Genomic DNA, 27794 nt, shown 5'->3' on the forward strand with positions numbered 1-27794 from the left:
AAACACACACAACCCCAAAAACAACCTCATTATCCATACTTAAATACTGAAGCTCACCACACACTGCACAGCCTGACAACCTTATTTAAATGCCTGTGAACCTATACGGCTTTTATCCCCACCCAGCCTCTCGGCTAATCTATTGCCTCACTCACCAAAACACAACCCATCAAATTCTCAGGTGATATAAACACATATGCCGTCTGCAACATCAGTGAAGCCTAACTTGGGAACATTGCCCCCATTCATGAACCTTATCACCTCAATACAAGGCCTCTCCTATTTACTATACAGCCAATGCCTTGGATCACATCTCAGCCAACCCCTCACTAACCTATCGTGATCATGAGGAAATGGCTTTTTGCAGGTTCACCCCTCACTTTTTGCCTAACTTTTTATTAATAGTTACTGGTGTCAGGTCTCTGATAGTGCACTGAGGCCTGCTTCCCAGAACTCAGTGCTCTGACCCTTAAAAGTGCATGGCTGATACCTAAATGACACAAGTTAACTTACTTATAAGACCCTAGTATACGGTACCAGGGAAACCCAGGGCATGCAAGTTAAAGCGACCCTCATGGATTGCGCACCTATTGTGCTAACGTGTGAAAAAGTAAACCACCACCTGCCACTGCAAACTGGTAGAGCATTTTTAAACTAACTCGACTTTGACATTTAAACTAATGGTTATACGCTGACAACGCAGCTGTGTCAACTTCTGAATGGGACTAATAAAATTGGTACTTCACAGACTGAAGAAAATCGTTACATTATACCTGACTTGATGACCAAGTTCAATTTAATGTAACTTTTGAGTAAAAGTCAACTATGGAAAGTTGCCACTCTGTTGCCCAGGTTTTCCAGGAGCTATTTGCAGATGCCTGCCACATAAAAGCCTTCTGCCCTCCGGGTGAGACTCCCAGGAAAGGACCCAATGGAAGCTTGCCATTGGACTAGGTGTTACCTCTCTCCAGCAGGAAGCCCCACAGGATGTGAGCCCAAAAGATGAGCTGCAAAGGTTAAGTCGCCTTTGAAGGGCAAGTGGTGGACAGACACAAGAGATGCTCTTTTGTTCTGGTACACAGGTTGGCATCAGGGACAGAAAGGGGCAAAACAGTGGTTGAATCAGTTCTCCCATAGGCGTGATGCCCCCAGGTAGCCACCCATGTATGGTGAACTCCCAAGGTCCACACACCAAAAGAAGGCTTCTGCTATCTTGGAAGTGGGAAGAATATTGCACTCTCGGATAGCTATATGCCACACATTGCAGAAAGTTGCCATCAAACGGGAGAAGACCTGGTAGCCCTTTGATAAGTACTCACTGCATCCTGCGAGGGCACACTGTGGGCCTAAAATTGGCACCCACATCTCAGATCACGTCTGCACTGGAGAAATAACTGCTCTGCTGTTACCTGGATTGGGCAAAGAGAGGCTGCACCAAAGACTGGACTGCACTTGCTGCTCCTGAGCTTAGTAGATAAGAAGATAGCTGCAATCAAATAGGTGCTGCTGACAGCCAAGCACAGACCAGGAGACCAAGTCCCGACACTCAAACGTTGCACCAGAGTCTGCTGGACCTGGGAGAGTCGTTGGGTCACCAAAGACCGACACTAGCAGCAGTTAAAGGGAAACATTGGCTTTGCTGTGATTAGAGCCCATATGACAGGTGGCAACTGGTTTTTGGCTGGATTTCACTTGGACTTTGAGGGCCAATGACCTCTGTGGCCAAAGTCGTCCCACTGTGTTCACAGACTGAAGGGTGGACCCAAGAATACCCTTGGTGACTAAGTCAGCATGCTCATCATCCTCGGGATCTTCATCATCCTGTATCCCTTGGAATAGGATCATTCTGTTGATGTTTGACCACAGAGCCTGGAATCAGACTAGAGATTGCTTTGCCTCCAAGGTAACTGTCCTGCTAAACCTTATTGGCCTCACTCCGACTTGCTCCCTGCAGGAGTTGGTAGTCCAAAGCAGGCAGGAATTCCCCAAAAACAACTTTTTATAAAGTTTTCAAAGTAACAGTTAACCACAGGAGTTCCAAAAGCTTCTTTTCATATTGAGTGAAAACCAATGATTTACGATTTGCTTAATATTTTATATATCTCTAAAAGCCCTCTGGTGGAGTTTGTCTGCTTTGGTGACAAAAAATACAATCTAGTTTTAAAAATTGTTGTCAGATTTGCTTTGTTTCGAATTTATTTTTTATTCAATTGTTTTGGTAGCTCTATATGATTTGCACTTGTTCATTTGGTAAAGCCTGACCGCTTGAAGCCACAGCTACCCAGGGTTGAGCTAAGGTTTTACAAACAAGCCTAACTGGACCCTAGATGGGCTTGTGAATTTATTACATGGTGAGGTTGTGCAACCACACCATAAAATAAACTGCATTTCCTCACAGAGGCCTTCTACTCTTAGACTGGACTCCTCACCATACCACCTAATTCAATATAACCATTCACACACCCCATGCAAACGCCAAGACTCACAGCACCAGTGTAATTTAGCATTTATGTAGTGTGCTAATGATAAAAGTCAACATACTACAGCAAGCAAATGTATAACCTCCACCCACCGCAAAATACACATAATACACCAAAATAATCTCAAGCGATCTCAACTCTTCACTTTTCTCTGCAGCTGACGGGTACATTTCCCTGAAACAATGTGCCTGTTTTCTCCTTATCTGAACACCATTTCCACTAACACTGCACTCCATTTGGTGACCTATTTATACACAAATCACAAGTGTCTCAGTAAATGTACCCACTCAATCTTATCGCTCTATCACATTTCAACACTAAAAAGGTCATCTTCACAATCGATTCAAAACAACTTTCACCACTCAGTATTTTGATGATTTCTTAAATGCCACACTCTCAAAACACTTCATTTATTTCTGTGTGACAGAAGCCTATACTCAAACAACTTCTCTTAGACCACTCAATCTCCCTCGCTCCATCCAAACCCTCTGCCACTCTCCTCTATCATTAGACTCTCCCCTTTAGAACATTCTCTAATACACATCAATAACAATTCCCGAATTCCAGCAAACCCTGTAAAAACTCCAATCTAGGTGTATGACAACACTGATCAAGATATTGAGATTCAAAAACACTGCAGAAAAATATTGGGTTCCAAAGTATCAACTTTACATACAAATAGTGTAAAATATCAGAATATCGATGAAAAAAATATTGTAGACTAAAATATTGACTTTACATTGGTAAACCTATACATTTAAATATATTTAACATTATTCTAACTAGGTCAAACCTATCAACTTTACATTCATATACTGTAAGACACCAGAATATAGACTACATAAAACATAGCGCACCAGACTATCAAGAGTATACATCAACAGGTAAGAGTATACATAGTTAAATGTAAGTAAAAGTTAAATTATCTTTTTTTTTTTTATTAAAAAATACATAACATTAAACTTGTAATATTGAATACCTTTTAAAAAATGTAATTCACACAAATACATTTAACCTTACTGTAACTCAAATATAAACATACAATTTCAAATATATTACACTAATAAAATAATTCCTAAATGACAATACATATTATAATTTAATTTATAATAAACAATACAACACAATAAAACATATTAAATAACAAAAAAATGATGGTTTAAAAAAAAAAAAAACATTAAAAGACTTTAAAAATATACTACCAAAAGGCATGCCATAAGTATAATTTGTTTCCCAAAAACACAATCAAAAGCTCAAATTCTACAAACATTAGGAAAAAGACAAACAGTGTTGAGGTGGGCTAAGATTTACTACTTTAAGTCCAATTTAACAGAAAATAAAGGCAATGCAGACATAAGGTCTAAAATATACTATTCTAACTCCAATCCAATTAAAAATTAGGAAAATGGCACATATTATAGGTGGTCAGATTCATGGCCTCATTACGAGCTTGGCGGTCCCAACGCGGGACCACCAAACTTACGTACAGGGGGTGGCGCCCCCTAACCTATTACAATGTTCCTGCCAGCTTGACCCGGGGAAACATTGTAATAGAGTGTTCCTGCCTGTCAGACTGGTGGGAACAGTGCTACGAGATTGCAGTCAGTTCCCTTAAAAAGCAGAGTGCTATCTCGTAGTAGAGGGGGCTGGGCTAGGGGTCCCCCAGCACACTCTTACCGCCAGCCTCTCCATGAGGGTGAAATCATCATGGAATGCTGGGGTGAGGGGAGTTGTAATCAGCCAGGTGGTGCTGAGTTCAGCGCCGCCCTGGCTAAGTACAACTCAGATTGTCATTACCACGTTGAGAACCAGGGGAGTTGAATTTACCTATTCTAACTACAATATAACACACATAGAAAAACATGCATACATGGGGAATGGTGGAATCAGGTTTACTATTCGTGCTACAGTCCAACAAACACTGAGGACAGTGCATACAATGCTACATTGGAGTGTGGGGGGATTTATTAATCGAAAACCGTATTACTAAACATTGGGAAAAGTGCATGTATAGGCGGATGAGATTTCACATTCATTGCTGGAGACAATGCATTAAATGGCAGGGTCAGATTTACTATTGTAACTCAAGGGTAACAAACATTCAGTAAAGTGGATATATTTGGGGGTTACATCCACTATACACATCTAACGTACTTATCCACACACTAAGGCAATAAAAAATATTTTAAAAATAAGAACAAGTGAAACAAATGGTAATTAAACAACTACCCACCTAACCCTCCGATAAAGTCCACAACTCAAATTTAAAAATCATTAAAACAAAATCTTACATCTGAACATATAAATCCTTTAAATTTTACAAAATATGAATTAACATTATATTTATAAAGACACTACCCATCCAATACCCTAATGAACTCACAACCCAAAACTAAAAAATACCATTTAAAACGTTATTAAACAATCATGCAAATATTTAATTACAAAATAAAACATTAACAAATTAATCAATTAACATTGAATTTCAATTAATTTAAACACTACCAAGCCAAACCAATAATCCAAACAATTCAAAATTAAAATCCAATTCATAAATTAAGATGTACTAACATGTAAACAAATAACTGAATTATAAAACAGTAACAAATTGATATATAAATGTAAAATAATTACCCACCCAATCTTTCAACAACCCGAACAAATGCACATTACAGTCATATTTAAAAGACATTAATAACGTTTTAGATTAATAATACATTGAACAGTAAAACACTATAACAGATGACATTACAATAAACAATATTTTGAACTTTGCTATTGTCGTAAAACACTCAAACTGTAAAGTTACACTGAACATTTTGGTCCACAATACTTTTGTAACCATGATATCTAAACAACATTATAGGCAGACAATATTTATCAATCAATATTATGGGAGAATTCTCTCAAATTTCCATATATAAAACATAAACTGACTCCATACCCTCATACATGAACCAAATCTACGACATTGTTTCTCTCCTCATCCTCTGGAAGATTAATGAGACTCTACATAAAGCCCTCAATTCCCATTATGTACCTCACACCTTCTCCACAGTGGAGCACCAGCCTTAGATTACGCATTCCTTTGGCACCTTTAAAAATCAAGCTGCATATCTCACTGTACAGATAGAGAAAAACAAGCAAACCAAAAAACTTCCAGACATACCTGGATGCCCTTTGGTACTCAAACACCTGTACTCACGCAGCCAAACCTGATTTTTTCACTAACTTAATGTTCTTCTTTCAGTCTCTTCCAAATCGCTTCTCGCACGTCATTAAGCCTATCTTCTACCCTCATCCGATCATAATCACTGTATCTAATCTATTAGTAAAGTAATTTGCACAAAACATCCTTCCAAAGTTAATTATACGTATTTTTGAAACACTTCGCTTAGGAATCATAACCTATTTTCAGCAACTAATTTTATACCTATGCTCTGGGATGCTGGACAAACAGTCTTTCATTATTGGCTCTGCTTGTCTACTCTGCCAACCCATGAAGCTCCTTATCCAGTACTTAATTTGAGCCCGTGGTTGCTGGTGGAGGTCACCTGCACTTATTTTTGGGGACAGGCTTTTAATTTTTCTGGTCAGATATTTCCTGAGAGCAAGATAGAGAAAAATGCATAAAGGGGAAAAAAAGAGGAAGTGAAAAAGTGGAAAAAAAACATCACAAAAAGAGAAAGCAGGAACCTGCACTAGTGGGATAAGGGGGCATGTGGTGTCTGGCAGTGGATAAAGAGACTTGAGGTGGATTGAAAGCTACGCAGCCCTGGTATTTGCACGTTGACATTTGATAATGCTGGCCGCAGACTTCTGAGTAGATACTTTGGGTACCGGCACACATTCTTTTACAAATTAATCACTGATCTATCTTACCCTTTTAAAGCACATATTATAAAAATATTTCATCCTCTTCTTCTGGAATGCTGGTATTCCTTTTCAATAGTAATGTTCATTTTAGTACTGTCATCTTGATGGTTATCCTTACTCTTTTGAGAAAGCATGGGTTTATTAATTTCAAGGAAATGTGACATACTTCAGGTGGTACCATCACAAAGGATGTTTCAATGACAGATGCCAGTTTCTGGAGCAACTGATAAATTCAACCATCCTTGTACTTAAATCCTAAGCTCTGTAACAAGCTAAAAGTTTTCTGAAGAGGATCATAAGCGAGTCATCTCACGGTTCATTAGTGTGCTTTAGAAAATCGACATAACAAAACATATTGTAGCTGCTCTTGCCTTTCATTCTCAGTGTACCAATTATTTTGATATAAGCATACCCATATAATATAAATCACAGTAGGTACTATTGTTTAAAGGTATGCACAGCACTTCTGGTAGAAAAGGGAGACAAAAAAAGTTGCAAAACCAATCATGGGGGAGCATTTAGACTTTGGCAATGCAATGCGTGGATATGAATCAGAAGGTCTTCAGCCTGTAAAATGTGTTGTTCCCTCGTCCCATTTATCCAAGGGGTATCCATAAAGGATTGCATTGATAAAGGCTCAGCCAGCTCCTCCAGAAAAATAAATTCCCCTGCAACCCTTGGGCCACTGGACCCTGGTCGGAGCAACTGTCACTAGATTTCCCTGTCTGAGACCACCAGGTTCACGGGGGAACCAAACAATAAATCAACCTGCAGGGGAAAACTGCAACTTTAAAATGTTGCTTCTTGAAAAACATACTTTACTGAGCAAGTGCAATAAACAAAGCACTAGCTCAGAAAAGTTCAAGGCAGCCATAGCATCAGAGGTTCTAATGAAGGCACAAAGGTCCTAGTCTGTCTTCTGGGCATCTCTAAATTTGGCAGGTGGTCCTCCACTAATGTAATGTAACTCACAGCCTCCCCTGAATTAGCCGGGCAGTGGGCTGGTCGCCACTTTGTGATTCCTTGATGAGCATCATTAACTTGTTAAAAGCAGCTCTCTAAGACGAGAGCATACTTTTCCCATTCATTATTAAAGTACTCACTATTAAACAATTCACTCCTCACGCCTTGACTGTTTACAGAATACTACCTTCCCTGTGTCACTAAAAGAAATTCTCAGATCTTCTCCTCCTGAAAGTAGTACAACTAAATCTGGACAAATGCTTAAATAACAGTCTCACCTCCAACTATGGGAAAAAGATTTGTCACTATGCTTTTGCAAGAGCACATCCACCAGTCAGTTGCATTAGGACTGTTAGTCGAGATATTGCCTGTGCTGCAGCACAGAAACAGCTGGTCAATGTTTCATAGTACATCACAGACAATGCACAATCTCCACCCTGATGCTATTTACCAGCAGCCTGTGACACCATAAACCACAATACTCTCCAAGTGATTTTCCTCCAACATGAGCATTATGCAGTTTTAGACTGATCTATTGCTTTTCTTTCAGGAAGAAATAAATGTGTGTTGATAAACTTAGCCCCATAGCCCTGCCTAGTCACAACTAGTGTCAGTCAAGTCTCTAGACCCACACCCATGAATTTCAATAAATACACAGATCCCTTAGGAAACACTGCTATCTCATGAGATGATATTGTAAACCAGAAGATGTTTGTTGAAGTTATCCCTCACGCTTGAGGTTAGTTTATAAGACATTTAGGCATTGCTTCTACAAGCTTATTTTCGAAGTGCTTTTTAAAATGTGTTCAAAGTTACCAATGTCAATATTATGTTTTTTCAGAATTCCAGTCGTAGCAATCTGTCACCTACATTTTCATAAAACCATGCACTGGTTACTCTCATGCAATGAAATTGATTTATAGATTACAAAACCAACAGTGACAGGGCTAGTGCTTGAGGTATTACGCTTTGGATGACACTACCGGAAGTAGTTAATCTTTCCTTGAAATCGATGAACCAATGTTTACTCAGAAGAAAGGAAAACCATCATAATGACAGTCACTAAAATACACGAACATTAGTATTGAAAATGCAAACCTAACTCTGCTAAACGAAGTTTGCTAATCAGAAGCACTTTATTTTGACCCTCTCTATCATACGCCAAGTGACCTAGGTGAAGGTATGCTCTACAAATTATCAATAACATAACATAAGTCTCAGTCCTTTGAATGTTAAACAGCCCACTGAATTGTTTGAAGCAAAGCATAGATAGTTTGACACAGTTCTACCTGAATTTTACCATACTGTATTTAGGTAAGTGTTGCAAGCAATCAACATGAGACAAGTCCAAACTGTATATGGTTTATTTCTCAACAAAAGTCGACAGCACACAGCGGTTCCACTTGACTGCTCTAAGCCTCGCCACAAACTGACTCCGATTGGAATACTCAAGTGGAACTGAGACAATGTCATCATGGTTATAATGGAACAATAACAATAAATTACAAACCAGAATATAACACCATCTTTCTCCTTAACAACATAAAAGTCATACAACATAACAATAAAATACATAGGATAATAACCCATACACCATCAGCAAAATTGAACACTACTTGACCCACAACTAACCACAAGCCTAAATGTTTCATTTAAAATTTAATCTTGAAAATACATAAGGCAACTAGTGAGCCTTCTGCTCCTCCTCCTAGGGAAGACAGCATCATTATTAGTAACCACAGATCCATCTTTAATATCCAGAGTGGGATCCCTAGAAGGAACAACATGTGCGCTGGTATCTGCACATTGACCTCAGACAACATCAGAGTCCCGGCCTCCAAAACTAGGTGGCCCTGACCCGGACACCTGTGATTCTGCTGCCCACCCACCCTCACCCTACACCACTCGCATTCTCAAGCCAACAATCTTCCCTAAAGCTCGTCTTCCCCAATGCTTTTACCTCGGAAACACACATCCTACCATCAGGTACCTCAATCACACCATCTCCCACATTTTTGATCAAAGCAACACTTCTCTTGCTCCACCATTTCCTATTTTCTCCAAGAATTGAACGCCTCAACACCTTTGCCACCTGTGTAGCTGGGAAAAACTTCAAGCAGTTCCTTTTTTGAACATGCAGTCTTTTAATCTTCATCATGTCCCCCACCTAGAATTGTACGTCTTTCACTCTGTTCAATGCATTATACCATTCCTTAGTCTCCAAACAGACGACAATTCGCATGAGGAGTGTCTGTCCCTTAAAAACACAAATGGGGAAACCCCTGTGGAAGAATGCAGTGTGTTCATGTAACTCTACAGCCTGTCTTGAACAGTCTTCGGCACTTCACCCGCCAGAGGAAAAGGCCGCCTTGATACTGTCTTAACATTCTTTTAACCCTCTCCACCATCCCATTCTCTTGTGGGCATCAGACAGGTGTTTGATGCCATGGGAAATGACAAATGTTTGTATTGCCCTTGATTAAAACTGCACTTCGTTGTCGGTAACCAGCACTTAAGGAATGCTCTCACTTCAGAATAAAAAAAAAAGAGAGAAATTCAATGACCGTAATAGTGTTAGTATCCTTCATAAACTTACACTCCACCCATCTGGAAAAGTAGTCTACAACACCTAAAGCATATCTCATGCTCATCGGAAGATTGTACATGGGTCCTACAAAATCCATGCCTAGCTTTTATCGTGGTCTATTTGGAAACTCAACCGAGCACAATGGAGTCTTGCAAACTCGCACATATTTGTCTGCCTGACTGCACCCTCTGCAATTACTGACAATCATGTTGATCTCATAGGCCATTTCAGGCCACCAGTAACAATTACATCATCTCTTTTTGGAGCCAGCTACACCAACGTGGCCTTGGTGGGCTAACCCTACCAACCGAGCTCTGAGGACAACTGGTGGAATCAAAAGATTTTCCCTCAAAATCAACTCATTCTCCAAACACAACTCATTCTTGTTTTTGAGATACAACAAAGTCGTCACCAACATTCGGCTCTTGAGGCCATCCCTCTGTGATGAACTTCCTTAAACCTGCTTGACAGTTATGCATCATACACTCAATACATTCTTGGAATTATATAATTCCCCCAGCAATAATGATTCCATCTTTGCCCACCACGCACCACCTTGCCCAACATGCATTCGACTTCCTCATCCATCACTCCACTCTCATTATTTTGTCCAGGATATCTGGAAAGGAAATCTGCTTGAGAGGTTTTTGGCCCAGGAATGTGTCTGACGTTCAAATTGAATTCATACATTCTAGTCGGTAACCTTACCCACCTAGGACTTGCTCTATTCAACTTTTTCTTGAACAACAGAAATACCAAAAGTTTATGAACTGTGAGGAGTGAAAATATCCTTCCCCACAGATACACTGCAAAATGTTTTGTTGCCCACACCCATGCCAGTGACTCCCTCTCAATGCTGCTCAAGTTACATTTAGCCGAGGACAAACGCCTAGAGGTGAACACCACCCTATTCTCCTTACCGTTCACCATCTGAGTCAGGACTGCACCCAACCCCAGTCTAAAGGCATCCACAGTCACCGACTACATCACATCAACCATGAAGGCATTCAGAGCTGGGGTCTCAATAATCAATTTCATTAACCTCACAAACACTTCAAACTCTTCTGCACCCCACTCAAATACCTCCCCTTTAAGCAGAAGTTTCCAGAGCAGTTCTGTCTGAAGTGAGAAATTTTCTATGAACCTAAAGTTATATTCGCACATGCCTAAATATGATCTTAATTGTTTTTGATCTGCCTGCTCAGGACTTTTTTCAAGTGCATTTACCAAATGTGACTTTCGTTTGATGCCTGCACTGGAGAGCACATGCTTAAGATACTCCACTTATGGCACCATAAAACAGCATTTCTTTCAAATTTTTTTTTTTTTTACACTAAATCCCTGACCACTCAATGTGACGAGCACCATTCAAGACCCTTGGGTCTTCTTCTTCACTGTTTGTAAATACTACAATGTCATCTTGGTAAGCCAACACCTGCTTGTTGTTTCCAATTAGCCGAAACATTGGTTTCTGAAACACTGACGCAGCTGAAGCCAGGCGGAACGGCAACCACAGGAATAGAAACATGCCGAAAGGGGTGGTAAATGCTGTTAATGGCCTGGAAAACATACTCTCCTCAAGTTGGAAGTACGCTGCCCTCAAATCTATCATGGCAAATACCTTGGCATCTCCCACTTGGGCCAACATCTCCTGAATCTTGGGGAGGTGAAAATTGTCCACCAAAATGTTTTTATCAAAGATTGGAGATCAACACATAACCTCATGTCCCCATTCTTCTCCTTTGCCACTACGATAAGTGAGATCTATTGGGAGGAGTGGGGTTCTATAACCACACAGGCTGTTCAAGTGCTCCTTTAATTGACTCCTCATACTTAAGGGAACATTCCTTACCTTGTGTACTACTGGTACTGCATTTTCTTTCAGTAAGCTTGTGCTTAAACCACTTAACCAAACCCAATTAGTTCTCAAAAAGCGATTTGTGGGTGTCTAATAAATTAGCCACTGACTTGGACAAAGGAACTGGGGGTGACTAAGGAAATGGGACGTTCTGTGTCAGGCCTCAAAAACCATACCAAACGCTCCCTGAGCCTTCCAACCCAGGATGCTGTGTCCTTTCCTGGCTACCTACACTTTTGTGTTGATGGCCCTGTCTTGGAAAGTGACCATTTCCTGAAACAAACCATCAAGTTAATACTGTGCCCACCAAATGCCACTGTACACATGTCCAGAGGTGAGAACTCGAGTGTTCCTCACTTTGGCCAAAATAAATCATCAGTGATGTTAGTAAAAGCAGAACCAGAATCCACGGTGACCCCAGTTTTTAATTCCCCTATTCCAATTTCACAAACAGGGCTACCACCCATAGGGTAACCTTGACTAGTTTCAACCATTTAAATGGATAGCGCCACTCTGCTATACAAATTCTCCATTTCCTCATTGTGACTACGTGAGGTTTTCTCATCCTTTATAAGTGCCACTTTCTGGTCATTCTTGCACACCCTTGCAAAGTGTTCTGTCTTTTTACATTTCAAACATGTTTTTTCCAATAGCAGGGCAACCCTTGGAAGTAGCAAGATGAGCGCGGGATGCACATCTGAAGCAGGTATTTGTACTCGAAGATGCTATTCCTCCTTTTTGGTTGTCCTCTGTCACACTATTGTTTATGTTAGACATTGAAAATACTGCATTTATCTGTTCGGTATTCACTTGTCCTTGTCTTTCTTCAATTGTTTGGAGGAGATAACAGACCTCTCAATCCCCCTGGCTATCTCTAATGTCTTGTAAAGGTTGAGATTGCAGCAACACAGTTAACAACAATCTGATCTCTAAAATAATTATCCAAATTGCCATAAAACGTGCATGTTTAAGCCAGGATTCTGAGTTCCGCTAAAAAAACTATTGATAGACTTATGTTGTAATTGTTTTCTTGTGAAAAATCTGTGGCCTTCGACGATAATACTGGTATTGTCCTTAAAGTGGTTGCGAAGCCTGTTAATGGTTTTTCTGAAAACATCCCATTCCAGATCAGGTGGCTGCAGGCAAGTGATAAAAAATACATTGATATTCTGCTCGTCATGGCCCTTCAAACCTGCTACGCATAAACAATGAAAAGTCCAAGAAAAGCACTGAGAACGCAGGCAAAGAAGTATCCTCAGTGGAGACAGATATGTCCTGGTTATTATGGAAGAAGGTATGCCAAGTTGTATTGCGTTATTTACAACAGAAAGGCCAAGGAAAGGAATCCAAGATGGCCAACAAGAAACCAGAAGAGTAAGTTGTAGTTCTAGAGTTGCAGCCAGTTAGTTGCTAGGATACACGCGCACCGCTTGAGAGCTTCGCACTTTAACGGCAATTTGACAGGAACCAGATGTGCAGAGAGAGCGCGTCTTCTGAGGTAAACGTTTTGTGAGGAAAAGCTAGACTCCGCATGTAGTTTTACAGATAACGAGTTATCTGCAGATATTAATAGTTCATGGAGAAAAAGGATTAACTGATTCAGAAAGTCTTTGAGTGTGTCAAAGAATCTTTAGTTGAAAAGGACAGTCAAGAAACTTTTGAAGAACATTTAGATATTTAAACGGCAAACCCCTAATCTAGTCACAGATATATATAACAACGAACATAAGAAGACTTCATTTGAAAGTTCAACATGCATTGTTTATATCCAGCAAGAAAGCTACTTTGTGTCAACAACAATTATTCAAAGACAGCTCAGAGGATTGATTACCTCGACTATGTAACAACAAAAAAACAATATATACATATATATATAGCAACACAAAAGAGCAGTAAAAACATATTAAGAAAACATTTTCAGAACTGAAAATCTTTTCATAAGAGTCAAGCAGCAGACAACCCTTCGTGTTACATAAAGAACTATTCCACGAAGTTCATTGGTATATCCATAACAAACATTTACATAGACAGAGAGAGGCAAAACCTCAGGGAGCTCAAAGTGAGTGAGTATAATACTGAAAGTCAGAAATAATTAATTGTAAATTAATAAGAAAGCATAGTAACAATTAATATTGTGTCCCTAATAATTGTGAATGTGATATTTCAGGTGCCGTTATCCAGTCAGACAAGACGTGAGGTAGCAGACTGAGCATTTGACGAAACATAATCTATGAGGCAGTCTCTCTGAATCCCATTCCCCTTTTCCCTTCCAGAGTGCTCAATACGGAGATTTGATTTTGTTGCATGTATTCTGGGTTGGGTCTGAGGATTTATCTTCTGTTCCTGAGGAAATCAAATCAAGGTACTCTGACTGCTCCTAAACAACTATATAGCAATGCCAGTATGCTTCTCGGATTAAACTTCTCCACATCAATCGCTAACAGAAAGCTGTCAAAATGATTGTACCATTGTTTCCATTTGTATTTTTTGTATTCCTGGTTCAGCTAAAAAAGGTGTAGGAACGTTCACATTTTGCATGACGTATACCCTTACAGTTTAATTTCACTAGTAGACAAAAACAAGATAGTACAATTCTGGACCATGTGAAACCTAGCCGATCTTTGCTTGTGGACATGTATAATTTTTGTTTTAAGCATGTGTATGGTTGAAAAAGAAGAATTCCATGATGTGATGTACCAAAAAGAAAGGTTAGTGTGGGCCAGTCACAAAGTAGGTCTGATGAAAAATCTGCTATTTGCATGCAACAAGCCCACAACCAATCAACAACCACAATCCAGGCAAGCTGTACTGGGTCTAATTCAGTTAGTAACAGTGGTTATGTCCGCTTTGCTCTGGTGAGTGCTTACTGAAAAACATGTTGGTTAAGTTTGATACATGAAGAGAAATTAGGTTTGCAGGCCAGGTCTCTGCTGAATACTGCAAACAGTCAACCCTTTAATGGTGCGTACAGCGTCACACTCAGCATACCAGTTCCTGGCTTATAATTACAGTGCATTCGTTCTTCAGCAGGCGCAGGTCATGTACAGGAGTAAAATCATGCACCTGATGCGCCGCCTCACACTCGTGCACTGGAGAATAATCATGCTTCGATATACATTGCCTCACAGTCAAAAACAACTGCTGGACCGCTAATTTGGCAAAGCATGTCACAAAATTGTCAAACCTTGAATTGCACCTCATACGATCATGAAACTCACAAATCGTGTAAAAATCACTCACAAGCTGAACTGGCATAGATCTCACTGAATAGCACGGACAACGTTGTGCTGGTACCGACCAACTGTGGGGTTCAGTAAAGCCCACTCATCGCCAGCATGTGTTGCTAGCAACCAACACAAGATGATGCCCAAACTGTAGATGGTTTCTTTATTTCTCAGCACAAGTGGACCACACACAAAAGTTCCACCTGACTGCTCCAAGTCTCATCACAAACTAACTCCAACTGGAACACTCAAGTGGGACTGGAACAATATCACCATGGTTATAATGGAACAATGACGAATTCCAAACCAGAAGATAACAGTAGGTACACTCATTAATGTATAAGTAAGCATACTTTCAGTTTTCATAAGCAAAAAAGAGTTAGCTAAGAAACCAAAGGTAGGTTATGTGAAATATTTGTGAACTACCAGAGAAAACACACTAGTAAACATATAAATCCAAGCACCCATTCCTGCTCCTTTCATAAGTAAAAGACCTGTCCAGGACAGTTCAATTGATTATTCTACCCATTTATAACTGTTAATTTATTTAAATACTTCTGTTTTTGTAATAACATTCTTTTAGTAGCTGACAGATCTTTCTTGAGATGGTCACCCCAGAATCAACCCCGGACATTGCCACGGAAATGCCATGGCAACACCAGGCAGCTACAAGATCAAACACCTCACAAACACACACAGAGGCAGCATAGTCATCATACACAAGGACACAATCACATGCACCATCACCGAAGACAAAACCACACCAATCATGGAACACATGAACTTCCAGCTCCGCAACAACACCACCACCATCAAAGGCTCTCTCGCCTACAGGCCGCCAAGACCAACTCCACTGACCCCCTGGAGAGACTGGGTAGCATAAGCCTCAAGCAACTAGTCACCGACCCCACGCACAAAGCAGTACATACGCTAGACCCCATCTTCATGTCTAGCAGCAGAATCAGATATAACCACACCTCGGAACTCACCTTGGCTGGCCACTGCATCGTAAACCTCACCATCGCCGGACATGCCCGCATTACCCCCAAACAACATGGAACCACTTTCCACAGCTGCTCCAATATCATTCAGCAACAATGGATGCACGCCTTCAACAGCACTCAGCCTGTAGGATCCACCAACCTGGACCTCGCAGTTCAGAACTTAAACAACTGGATCACCAATGCCACCGACCAAGTCGCCCCCACCAAATCAGCCAAAACACACAGACCTGCCAAACAAGCCAACTGGTACACCCTGTAACTCAGCACATCAAAACTCAAGTGCAAACAGCTCGAGAGAAGATGGCGTACCAACAAGAACCACACAGACAGAGCCACCTTCAAATCAACCTCAACGAATACCATCCATAGATCAAAGCAGCAAAGAGAGGCCCTGACCCATCGCATTGACACCAGCGCCAAACAAATGAAGGAACTTTTCACCATCGTCAGAGTTCACCTGCCCATCAGCCATTGAAAATGCAAACCCCTCCCCTCGCAAGAACTCTGCGACGCCCTCGCTGACCACTTCCACAACAAGATACCAACCATCTACATGAACTTCGGTGCCCAACCCTCCATCCCCCGATGAACCACCACTGCCAACTAGTCGCTCAACACATGGGGGCAGCTCAGTGCAAAAAACACAGCCACCCTTATGAACTCCATCCAGTAGGGAGCACCAACTGACCCTTGCCACCGCCGACTCTTCAACGTAGAAAAAGACGAGGTCGGCTCCAACTCACCTCCATCATTATGGCCTCGCTAACCTCCGCCAACTTCCCAGATTCCTGGAAGCACACTGAGATTAGACCCCCTCCTCAAGAAACCCTTAGCAGACCCCAGAAAACTCCAGAACTACCGTCCCATCTCACTGCTCCCATTCCCCACCAACGTAATGGAAAAAGCCATTAACCTACAATTCATCAACCACCTGGAAAGAAACAACTTGCTAGACCCCTCCCAACCAATCACAGCACAGAGAGAGCTCTGATCGCTGCAACCGACAACATCTGCACCCTACTCGACAGAGGAGAATCAACCGCCCTAATCCTGCTGGACCTCTCCACTGCCTTCAACACGGTCTCCCACCACACTCTCGTCAATCGCCTACGCCATATTGGAATAACAGATGACGTGCTCAGATAGATGGCATCTTTTCTCACAGGACTCACCCAGAAACTCCGCCTCCTCTCCTTCACATTGCAAACCAAGCACATCATATGTGGCATGCCCCAAAGCTCATCATTCAGCCCCACACTCTTCAACATCTGCATGACCCCGGTCCCACACATCATCAGAATGCACGACAAACATCACCTCCTAGGCAGACCACACTCAGCTAGTCCTATCGCTCTCCCCCAACCACTCCACAGCAAAGGTCAACTTCCACAACTGCATGAAGGACGTCTCATCATGGATGAGGGACAACTGCCTAACTCAACATGGACAAGACGGAAGTTCTCATCTTTGGCAGACACAATATCTTCTGGAACAACTCCTGGTGGCTGTCTCAAGCAACCGCGTCTGTGGTTCCTGGCCAGTAGGAGGTTTTGTCCTCCAGGCTAAGAGAGTGATGGAACATAAAAACCATGATCCTTCATACTTAACAAGAAAAATATCACATGAAACTAACATTTCCTACCTGAAGAATAGCTTCAAATATGCTATTAATCATAACATACTCCAATATTGTGTTCTGACTGATGTTGTCCGTCACCTGTATAAAGAAACAAAACTTCAACATTAATGCTTTACAAATCTCAAAAAACTGCACTAGGCAACAACATCAAACAATAGAATAAAACTGAAGTTCTTGTGCACACCTATTAAAAGTATGCAACAAGAACTTCACGTTAAAGCAACACTGAAAGGAATACAACATTTTAAAATAAATTACAAAATCATTCTAAAGAAAATTAGCATTTATTATCTGAGACAGGGATGTTTCTCGATGAATCATTGTTTACTTTTAAAAGGAATATAATGAAGACCAGCTGGTACACTCCCATTAATCTAAATACACAATTCTGAACATGGTGACTGCCAGCTGGGGTTTACTAGTTATAAGAGGCCACTTTAAGTGTGGCAATTGGCCAGTATGTGAACGAACTGCTAATGCCAAAACGTCTACAACCAGAAATGTTATTCCTGTTCTATTATAACCAATTAATACACTGCAAATGCTCTTAATGCTGTAAAATGTCCTTGCAATGTGTTGTTTGAAAGGCACACCTCACAGAAGGATGTGTGTATACACACACACACACGCACACACACACACAGATTACCTAGTTAACTAGTGGGGGGTCGCCACTGGGTAGTTATAGTTAAGACCTAGTTTCAATATAAAAAGCGTTTTTTAATTGACTATATCTTTGGTGCCGCTTGATGAATCTTCACAAAACATTCCCCAAAAACTTGCCAGTCACGCAGCTGCCATCTGGAAAGTTTCTGCATGATCCGACGGGGAGGGGCTGGGGGGTCGAGAAAGAGGGGCAGGGTCCCAATTTTTTTTTCACATTTATTTTTTCATAGGAAAAATTTAACAGTGATAGCGGCGCAACTACTGGGCGCAATTCACCAAATTTGGCAGAAAGGGAGGCCCTGGTCCAGAATGTGACTTTTTGTTTTGGTGTAAATCTGTCCAGTAGTTTTTGAGAAATTAAGCAAAAAACAAATTTGTATTTAAGGGGACGCAAAGGATTCGTGACGCCTGCTGCTCTCTCGCTGAGATCTGATTGGCTGTCAACACTACTACCAAGAACTGTTGGCAGCCATCATGGGACTTGGCAGCAGAGTCCCAGAAATAGATGTAAAAAAAAAGGGGCAAGGGTGCAGACACCCTGGCCCCTTAGCTCTGGTGGTAGGGTCACAGAGGGACACACTCAAGAGATAAAAATATATATATATTTTTTTTAAATGTCACTGCAATTTGCGGCTTAACCGCGGATCTGGCAAAAAATGATTTTTTTAAAAAATGCGGCCTCCTGCGCTTCATCTTTTTGAAGCCCCTGGGTGGGCTAAGTCCCAGGGGCATTCTTTAAATGGAGTGTGAGGGGTCTCCTGCACTCAAAGACCCTCCCTCGCCTGCACCCAAGACTCGGGGACAGCCACCTCTCCGGTTATGTGCAGGGGGGCCTGCACGGTCCAATCACACTAGGGATCACCACCTCCCCGGGGCTAAAATAATTACTGGTATATGGGAGGCCCATCAGCCTCTCCAACAGCCCCGGGGACGTCACCTCCCTGGGTCTTCAATTAATAAGCGAGCGGGCCATCAGGCACCCTGCTACCCTAGGGACCACCACCTCCACACGGCTGTTCTTGTTGGAGGGGAGCCGCACGCCCCCCCTCAAAAAGCCATTGATGGTCCTGGGGACTGCCACACCCAGGGCCGGCTCCTGCTATGTCCCAGGGTGCCTACCCCTGGGACATAGCTGTTTGCTGTGGCCTGGCTGCAGCTTTCATAGTCTTTAGCTCTGTTCCCTGCACACAGATATGTGTGCAGGAAACAGATGAAAGCTTTCCTTCAGCAACCATTGAGCTGCTACTTAAAGCAGCTCCTTGCTTGCTGAAACAATGGGACCATGGGGGACGCCTTGAGGCTTTGCCCGCAGTCCCAGATAGCCCGTAAAGGGCACATTATAAATTAAAAAAATATACATATAGGGACCGCGGGGAAGCCCTTGAGGACTCTCCTGTGGTGCCAGATAGACCATAAAGGGTTGGAAAAAAAACATTAAAAAACGAAAACAGATCAAATGTGAAGGCCACAGATCTTCACACTAAGCGCTGAGGGTTCGAGTCCAGACGGAATCGTTTTCCTTTTTTTTTTTTTTATTTTAAACAAATGTTTAAGGTTCATATGAAAGGTGACCTTGCTTTTTTTTAAAATGGCAAATACATGTTTCTTTTTAAATTGTGCAGAAATATCTCATTCTAAGTACATCTTACATCAAAGACTAGAAAACTCTCTATTTCTCTCCCTCTCACGCTCATTCTCTCTCTCTTTCAATCTTTTTCTACACTCACAGACCCACTCACTGACTCACCCACCCATTCACAGACCCACTCACAGACTCACTGACACCTTCATGCAGCCACTCACAGACCCGCGCACCCACTAAAATACTGATGTACGCACTCTCACACCCAGACAGACTCTCACAGCCACTCTCACCCCAAAATACACGCTCTTACAATCATTCTGACACCTACAGAGGGTAAGTCTTGCGGGCAAGCTCCGCTGTGCATTGGTGAAGGTCATGCAAGGTGCAAGGTTGTGTGCTTATAGAGGGTTGGCTATGGCTATGCCCTGTTGCCAACAGCCGCTGCGCACGGCTAAAGGCCGTGGCGCGGTGGTGGTTGGATTAACATATAGTAAAGAAAATTACTATACGTTAAAAAAAAGAAATTCACTGACAAAAACAAAGGTTACGGGAAGTTATAGTTAGGAAATAGAATTTTGCCAAAACTTAGAAATTCACCTAAAAAACCAAAGGTTACAGTGACGTTACAGTTAGGCTCACATTTTAAACATATTAAATTCACCAGTTAGAGTTACCTCAAGTAACTATAACTCGTACCTTAAGGTACTATAACTCGCGCCCTCGCCATGCATTGCTAATTACTCCACAAGTTACGGCACTCATGTCATTTTTGATAACATCATTGAAAATATCAATGTAATATTTGAAGTAACATTTTTGATGAAAAAACTGCATGGCAGGGGCGCAAGTTATAGTTACTTGTGGTAACTAACTTTAATTGGTGAATTTCTATTGTTTAGTACGTTTAAAATGTGAGCCTAAGTATAACAACCCTGTAACCTTTGGTTTTTCCAGTGAATATGTAGAGAGAAAGAGAGAGTTCTATTGGCTCTCTCTTGGAGAATAGTTACAGGTATCTAGGTAGCTTGACCTTTGTTTGCAACAGTATGTCACTACCTTACCTTCCTATCTTAGGGATTCCACTGACTTCCCTAGGAGGTTGGATGGGATCCCTTGGAGACAAACTTACATTATGGTAACTTTGGATGTGGTGTCCTTATATACATCGATTTACCACAAATATAGAATAAAGGCATGAGAATATTTTTTAAGGGACAGAGCACTTGGAACACACAAGGATATTGCTTGAGATGTTGGAATATTGCCTAACTCACAATGTCTTTCTCTGTAAGAACAAATATTTTTTTTACAGCAATAGGGGACAGCAATGGACACTACCTTTGCTCCTACCTACATGAACTTGTTCATGGGGTTGTGGGAGAATGAGGTGGTATGAGCTGAGGACAATGAACAATACATGGAGAATGTGATGTAATGGTCACGATTAATTGATAATCTATTTATTTTGTGTTGAATGTCAGTGAGACAGAACTACAAAGGTTTATAAACAAGCCGAATTCCAACAATTTGAATATCCGGTTTACCAGTGCATATAGTAGGTCTCAATGTGATTTTTTGGATAGTGAATTGAATGTTGAGGACAATCAGTTGGTAACAAGGATTCACAAGAAGCTGACAGCTACTAATTCTATCTTACAGGCTAATAGTGGCCATCCAACAGTCCTTAATTGGAGTATCCCTTGCAGTAAGATGTTGAGAGCTAGGCAAAATTGTTCAAATGATGAGATGTTGCAGAATGAATTGAGAAAGATGATGGAAAGATTTCATAAACATGGGTATCCTTAGAATGTTTTAAAAGATGCTAAAAAAAGAGCTGATCAGATCCTGAGGGATAGATTATTGTAACCATAGAGTGACAGTGCGCCCAGGAAGGGAAAAAGGGAATATTTTTGGAGTACAGTACAGCCCAATCTGAAGTCACAAAATATTGCTAAATAATTGGAGTGTTTTGAAGGGGGTGAGCATTTGTATAAAAAAAAAACTGCATTGGACCAATTGGTCATCTCTAAAAAAAGAAAGTCTTTGGGTGACATTTCAACCAATAGTTATCTTGTCCCAGATAGAGGAAATAATTGGTTGCAATCTAACACAAAAGGGTTTGTAAAATGTAATTCATGTAGAGCCTGCCAATATGACGTTAACCAAAAGACTTATAAATCAGTTGAGGGGAGAGACATCACCATACAGGACCAGATCACTTGCAATGCTGAATATGTTGTCTATGTTTTAAGGTGTGGGTGCAATAAGTTTTGTGTGGGAAGTACGATCAATAAATTGAAACTATGGATCCTGCACTACATTAAAGCCATAAAAAAATGGAGATAAGAATTATCCTATGGCCTGCCATTTTGAACAGTGTCATGGACGTTCACTGGCAGGCCAGAAATATGTTGGCGTTAAATATGTGAAGGCTCATCCTTGGGGAGGGAACGGGGAGAGGAAACGGAGGCAAGTGGAGTCAAGGTTGACTATGGTAATGGGCACGGAGGCCCCTTGGGGCATAATTCTGATGTTGAATTACATGTCCACCTATGAAGAATATGATGTAGACATGCTTACCAATTACAGTGGATTTGTGTTAATAACTGTGGTCATTATGGCAATTAGCATTAGGTATTTTGGTGACTGTGCTCATAGGATGAAGTCAATATGTGAATGCTATGTAGTGTAATCAACCATACAGATTTTAACTAACATTGACTCTCCCCCTCCCGTCTTTCAAGAATTTATTGCTTCAAATCCTTGATCTAAAGCTTTAATCTTTGGAATTTCTGGGCAATCGGTTATCTTATGCTAGTGAATTGCGCTCTTAGTAAATGGAAAGGTTGAAGTATGAACATATCCCCTTACTACATGTATCGGTCACCCTAGGGAGGAATGTGTTTGAATCAGAAAGGATTGGGAACCCTTATGTACTTATTTCTTTGTTAAATTGTTTTTTAGTTATTGATATTTTACTGTACTGGTTTGTGAGACTCTTTTTAAAGTATATTTTTGAGGTATGATTTTATATGATCTTAAATCATGCACCAGTCACTTTAAAGAGTATCATACTTAAAATGCAGGGATACCCATGGGTTAAGGAATTAAATCTTCGAACTCCCAGAGACTGACATTTGCAACATAGAGATTGAACATCACGCTAAAGTATGATTATGATATGAGATGCTATAATTTTCATGTTAAATATGTACTGCCTTAGGGGGTATACTTATGAAGGGAATAGGATTGGGACCTGTCATAGACTAATTAAGTGATCCCCTTATCATCCCAAGGAGTAGCATGCACCCGACACTTTATTATTACAAAATATGATTGTGTTATTATGTAATGGATTTGGAGCTAAATAAGATTTTTTGCATTTATAGCAACGCTTTAGCATCTTTGAGCACTTTTATATCAGCAACCTTTGAACTTCTATCTGGCACCTTATAGTCTTAGGGAACTTCTATATTGGGATGCACGCTCTAGGTGCCCAGTAAATGTGAGCCCACCCCACCGGATAGGAGTTGCAATGAGCTATCACATGCATGTCACTTTTTTGTAGTAGGAACAGAAATGGACACAAGAACATCACCATGCTAACAAGTTAGTGGGAATACTTAGATTGCATGAAGATGCACTTTTTACATTTCTCCTCTTGTGGGGGGATGAAGAGTGGAAAGAAAAAAAACATTACATATTGAAAATATTATTGAACATTGAAATATGTTATGCTTTGTACGATATGGAAGAAGAAAAGTTATTCTGCCCATTTCATTACCATGTCACATTTGGATGGAATGATTATGTCTGAGCAAGGTGAAAGTTTTGTAATGATAGCCAGTTTGTACTGAAATGTATCATGGTGAAATATGTTTGTTGCCGTTCTAGTGCTCTTGGAGCCATAGAAATGGAGAAGGGACTATGAATGTTCTTTTTAAAGGTGGCCGCCATTATGAAACAAGAGGCCCAGTAGAAGGCGTTAAGCCAAAACATGTTGGACGTTCATTTTATCTTTTTTTGTTCACAACTTATGTATAGTTTGGGGAAGCATGTTCAATAAAATTGTATTTTTTAACTCCACAACTGAGCGATTTCTCTGTGTGTTGCCGTACCACGATTCTAGATGGAGACTATGTGAGAAGGTCAATATGTATATATACATATTACGTAGTGGCAGTTGCCACTAGGTAGTTATAGTTAGGACCATGCTTCCATTGAAAAAGCATTTTTCGACTTGCCTATATCTTTGGCACTGTTTGACGAACCTTCACAAAATTTTCCCCAAAAAGTGTTGCGGTAATTCTTGTTGTGCACAAAAGGTTTTGGGTGATCCATCACGATCGGGCAGAGAAAAAGGGGCATGTTAATTAACATAGGACTTTTAGACATGTCTACAGCCCGAACCGCTGGTCGGAATTACACCAAATTTGGCAGAACGCTAGCTTTCGGTATGCAGATTACGCTTTCGCTTATTTGGTGTAAATCCCCTCAGTAGTTTGAGCTATTAAAGGGAAAATAATATCTGTACATCTCTAGTGTGATGTCTTCGCAAATAATTTGTGAAATTCATTAATTTTTCATGAATACGCATGCAAAAAAAAGTGTTGCAATTGGTTGACCGTAACTTGACTAGAAAGTTGCTGCTGCCATTTTATTTCATGGGGCACAGTCCCGGGGGTGAAAATCCAAATTGAAAGTGGTATAAGGGGTTAGGGTGAAGGTATCCTGAACCCAGGGGTATGATATAGGTGTGTTTTAGGGGCAAATTATGGGTTAAATATAATTGTGCGTCACCATGTGCAATATTAACGAAAGTTTGCGAATTATTCGCAAATATGGAATCATTTGGAATAAAAAACACAGACTCATTCAAACACTAATTAATTCACTCATACATGCACTAAGAGACTCATGCGCCCACTCACACTCACACACCGACTCTCAGATCCACTGACAAGGACAGGCCCTGTGGCCAACCTGCACTTCCCACGGTCAAAGGCCATGCGTGGCGCAGTGCTGGGTGGTTATAAGGGCTTGGTTGCAGGCCAGGTATTGCGACAAACCCCCGCTGCCCAAGGTCGAAGGCCGTGCTTGGTGGGGTTTGGAATAACGTATAGTAATTGAAATTGCTTTACATTAAAAAAAAACAGAAATTCACTGAAAAAAAACACAAAGATTTCAGGGAGGTTATAGTTAGGTTCGGAATTTACTCGTCCAAAACCATCGAAATTCAGCAGTTATAGTTAAAGTTCTTTTAAGTAACTATAACTTGCGCCCTAAGGTAGCTATAACTTGCGCCTTTGCATACACAGTTAATTACTCCACACACAGGTGAGCTCTTGTATGGCATCGTTGATATTATCACTGCAACATTTGCAATAAAATTATTGATAGAAAACTGTGCATGGCAAGGGCATGAGTTATAGTTACCTTAGGCAGCGAGTTATAGTTACTTAAAAGAACTCCAACTATAACTGCTGAATTTCTAAATTCAGAACCTAACTATAACGTCCCTGTAACCTTTGCTTTTTTCAGTGAATATATATATATATATATATATATATATATATATATATATATATATATATATATATATTTATTTGTGCTAGTTGTTACTCATCTTTGTTCTTTCACAGCTGAATATTTCATTAATGTGAATTGTTTTATGAATTTGCTTTAGGGATTATTAATTTTTCCTGTTTTTCTAACATTATTCAGAAGTACAAATATTACCTTCTTCAAATTTGCCGCAACTGCATTATCTATATTTGTGCTCAGATTTGATTACACAGTGGTCCCGTTTTGGGCACCAAACTGGTTAGGCACTATTTTCGACAGTGGTTTTATTTGGCACACTGTCAAACAGAGCTTGTCATCTGTGCAGAGCAGCTACGGATGTTTAGCATAAGGTAAGTCCCACTTGTAGTGCGGACCAGTTCGCCTCCGGTACTTTTGTCTCAGTCCCTCAAATGGGCGCCATTTATTCATTTATGGACAGGTGCAATAAGTTTTTTAATGTTTGCGAACATTCAGATTAGGAGTTTGTGACTGTTAAAATGCTTTTTCTTCTGTTCTAATCAAATTTTAGGAGAAAGAAAAGTTTTATTCCAAATCCTAAACTGAGATTCTGAATGGATATCAATTGGGTACGTGGAAGAGGTGTGTTGTAGGCATCCCTTCCAAATGCTGAATCAGTATTTAAGGTATCAATGTGTTCTGACCAAAATCCTTTGCAAAGAACAAGTTACTTACCTTCGGTAATGTCTTATCTGGGAGGGACTCTTTCTAGCTGCAGACTCCTTATCTTAGAATTCTCCCCAGGGATCAGATTGGATCCAGAAATTGTTTTGGGAGCCGTACCCCTGTGCGTTGGTAGGTGGCATCATTCGGCTCTGTGTGGCGTAGACTGAATCGTCTTTCCTGGAAGTGACTTGCGCAGTGCATTTATAAGCGCCACCCCAGCGTGCTAATGTCAGTTGCTTTTCGTGACTTTTCACGCCAGGAGCCCAGAGTCACAAAGATCACTGACAACTGGTGTGTGGGCCCTGAAAAGGGAATGACCCTATACCTAAAAATCTGTTCTCAAAGCAGGGTGTAAGGGTGGGCCTCCAAGGAATCTGTGGCCAGTCTCTACCAGATAAGGCGTTACTGAAGGTAATGAATTTGGTAATCTGATAAAGACTTCTAGATGCAGATTGCTGATCTTGCAATAGATACTCAAGTAATACCTCCCTGGAGGAGGGCCTGTGAACCCAATTTAAACTAAAAAGTCCTGCAGGACCAAACAGACCTAATTGTCCAGGCAGTAGTGCTTGGTGAATCAGAACTCAATGTGATAATGCATTGGTTGCAGCCTTTGCTCTTGTCGAATGAGTGCGCGAACCCTCTGTGGGTTGCTTCTTGGCCAGTGCACTGCAGATCTTATTGGAGTACAATCCATCAGGAGATGGTTTGTTTCTGCACGGCCTTCCCCCTTTTTCGGTTCCGACATTCCCCATGAAGAACTGATCGTTCCCCTGGAACGGTTTTGTTCCGTCAAGATAGAAAAACATCACACTTTTTGAGTCCAGCCGGTGGAGTCTCTGTTCTTCTCTGGAGGGATGAGGCAGAACATAGAAGGTAAGCAAAGTGATGGACTCGTCTACGTGGCATAGGGTGACTACCTTCAGCAAGAAGGATGCTTGAGTCCGAAAGACTAGTTTGTTGATGCTCGGAGACTTAAAAGACAGTGCCGGAAATTAAGTGATGCTCCAGGCAGATGTAATTGCCACAAAAAAAGCAGTCTTGATGGTGAGGAGCCTACCAGAACAGGTATGAAGTGGCTCAAAGGGAGCGCAAATAAGAAGAGTAAGAACCCAGTTAAGGTCCCATTGAGGCATACTGAAGGGAGCTGGCTGGAACGTGTGTTTGAGACCCTTAGGGAATCTATTTACAATAGCGGACTTTAAAACAGAGGGCTGATCTGGCTGCTCAGAAAAGTGGAGATAGATGATAAATAATCCTTTACCGTGACGCATGCAGAGCCCTACTGAGCTAGGGTAAGGATAAATAAGACGGGATGTCAAAGGGGTTCAGATAAGGGTTCAGCCTATAATCTATTCACCACGCCACAAAGTTTTTCCAACTGCCGATGAATACCGTCTTGGTGGAGGAACACAGAGCTGACAAGATAAAACTACAGACTTCAGGCAGAAGGTCAAATCTGTCCACTGTTGCTGCTCAATCTCTACGCATGAAGGCAGAACGTTAATAGGTTTAGGGGAGAACTCTCCCCTGCTTCTGTGACAGGATATCCTGCCAAAAGTCTGATTCCAGGACTGATGGACATGTTCAATAGCTTGGAATACCATGCTTTCCGAACCCAACACAGAGCCACAAGGATTACTTGGGCCCGGTCATTACCAAT

General features: G+C 41.0%; 1 protein-coding gene across 3 annotated transcripts in view; it reads right to left on the reverse strand.

Annotated features, from left to right (window-relative positions):
- Window positions 1-27794, reverse strand: part of ARMH3 (armadillo like helical domain containing 3) — a 748421-nt gene that overhangs the window by 540474 nt on the left and 180153 nt on the right. For all 3 annotated transcript variants that reach the window (XM_069239576.1, XM_069239578.1, XM_069239579.1), the window contains exon 7: window positions 17635-17709. In XM_069239576.1, the coding sequence (XP_069095677.1) occupies window positions 17635-17709 (75 nt within the window). The remainder of the gene's footprint in view (window positions 1-17634; window positions 17710-27794) is intronic.

The sequence above is a fragment of the Pleurodeles waltl genome, chromosome 6 (genome assembly GCF_031143425.1).
Source record: "Pleurodeles waltl isolate 20211129_DDA chromosome 6, aPleWal1.hap1.20221129, whole genome shotgun sequence".
Lineage (NCBI taxonomy): Eukaryota > Metazoa > Chordata > Amphibia > Caudata > Salamandridae > Pleurodeles > Pleurodeles waltl.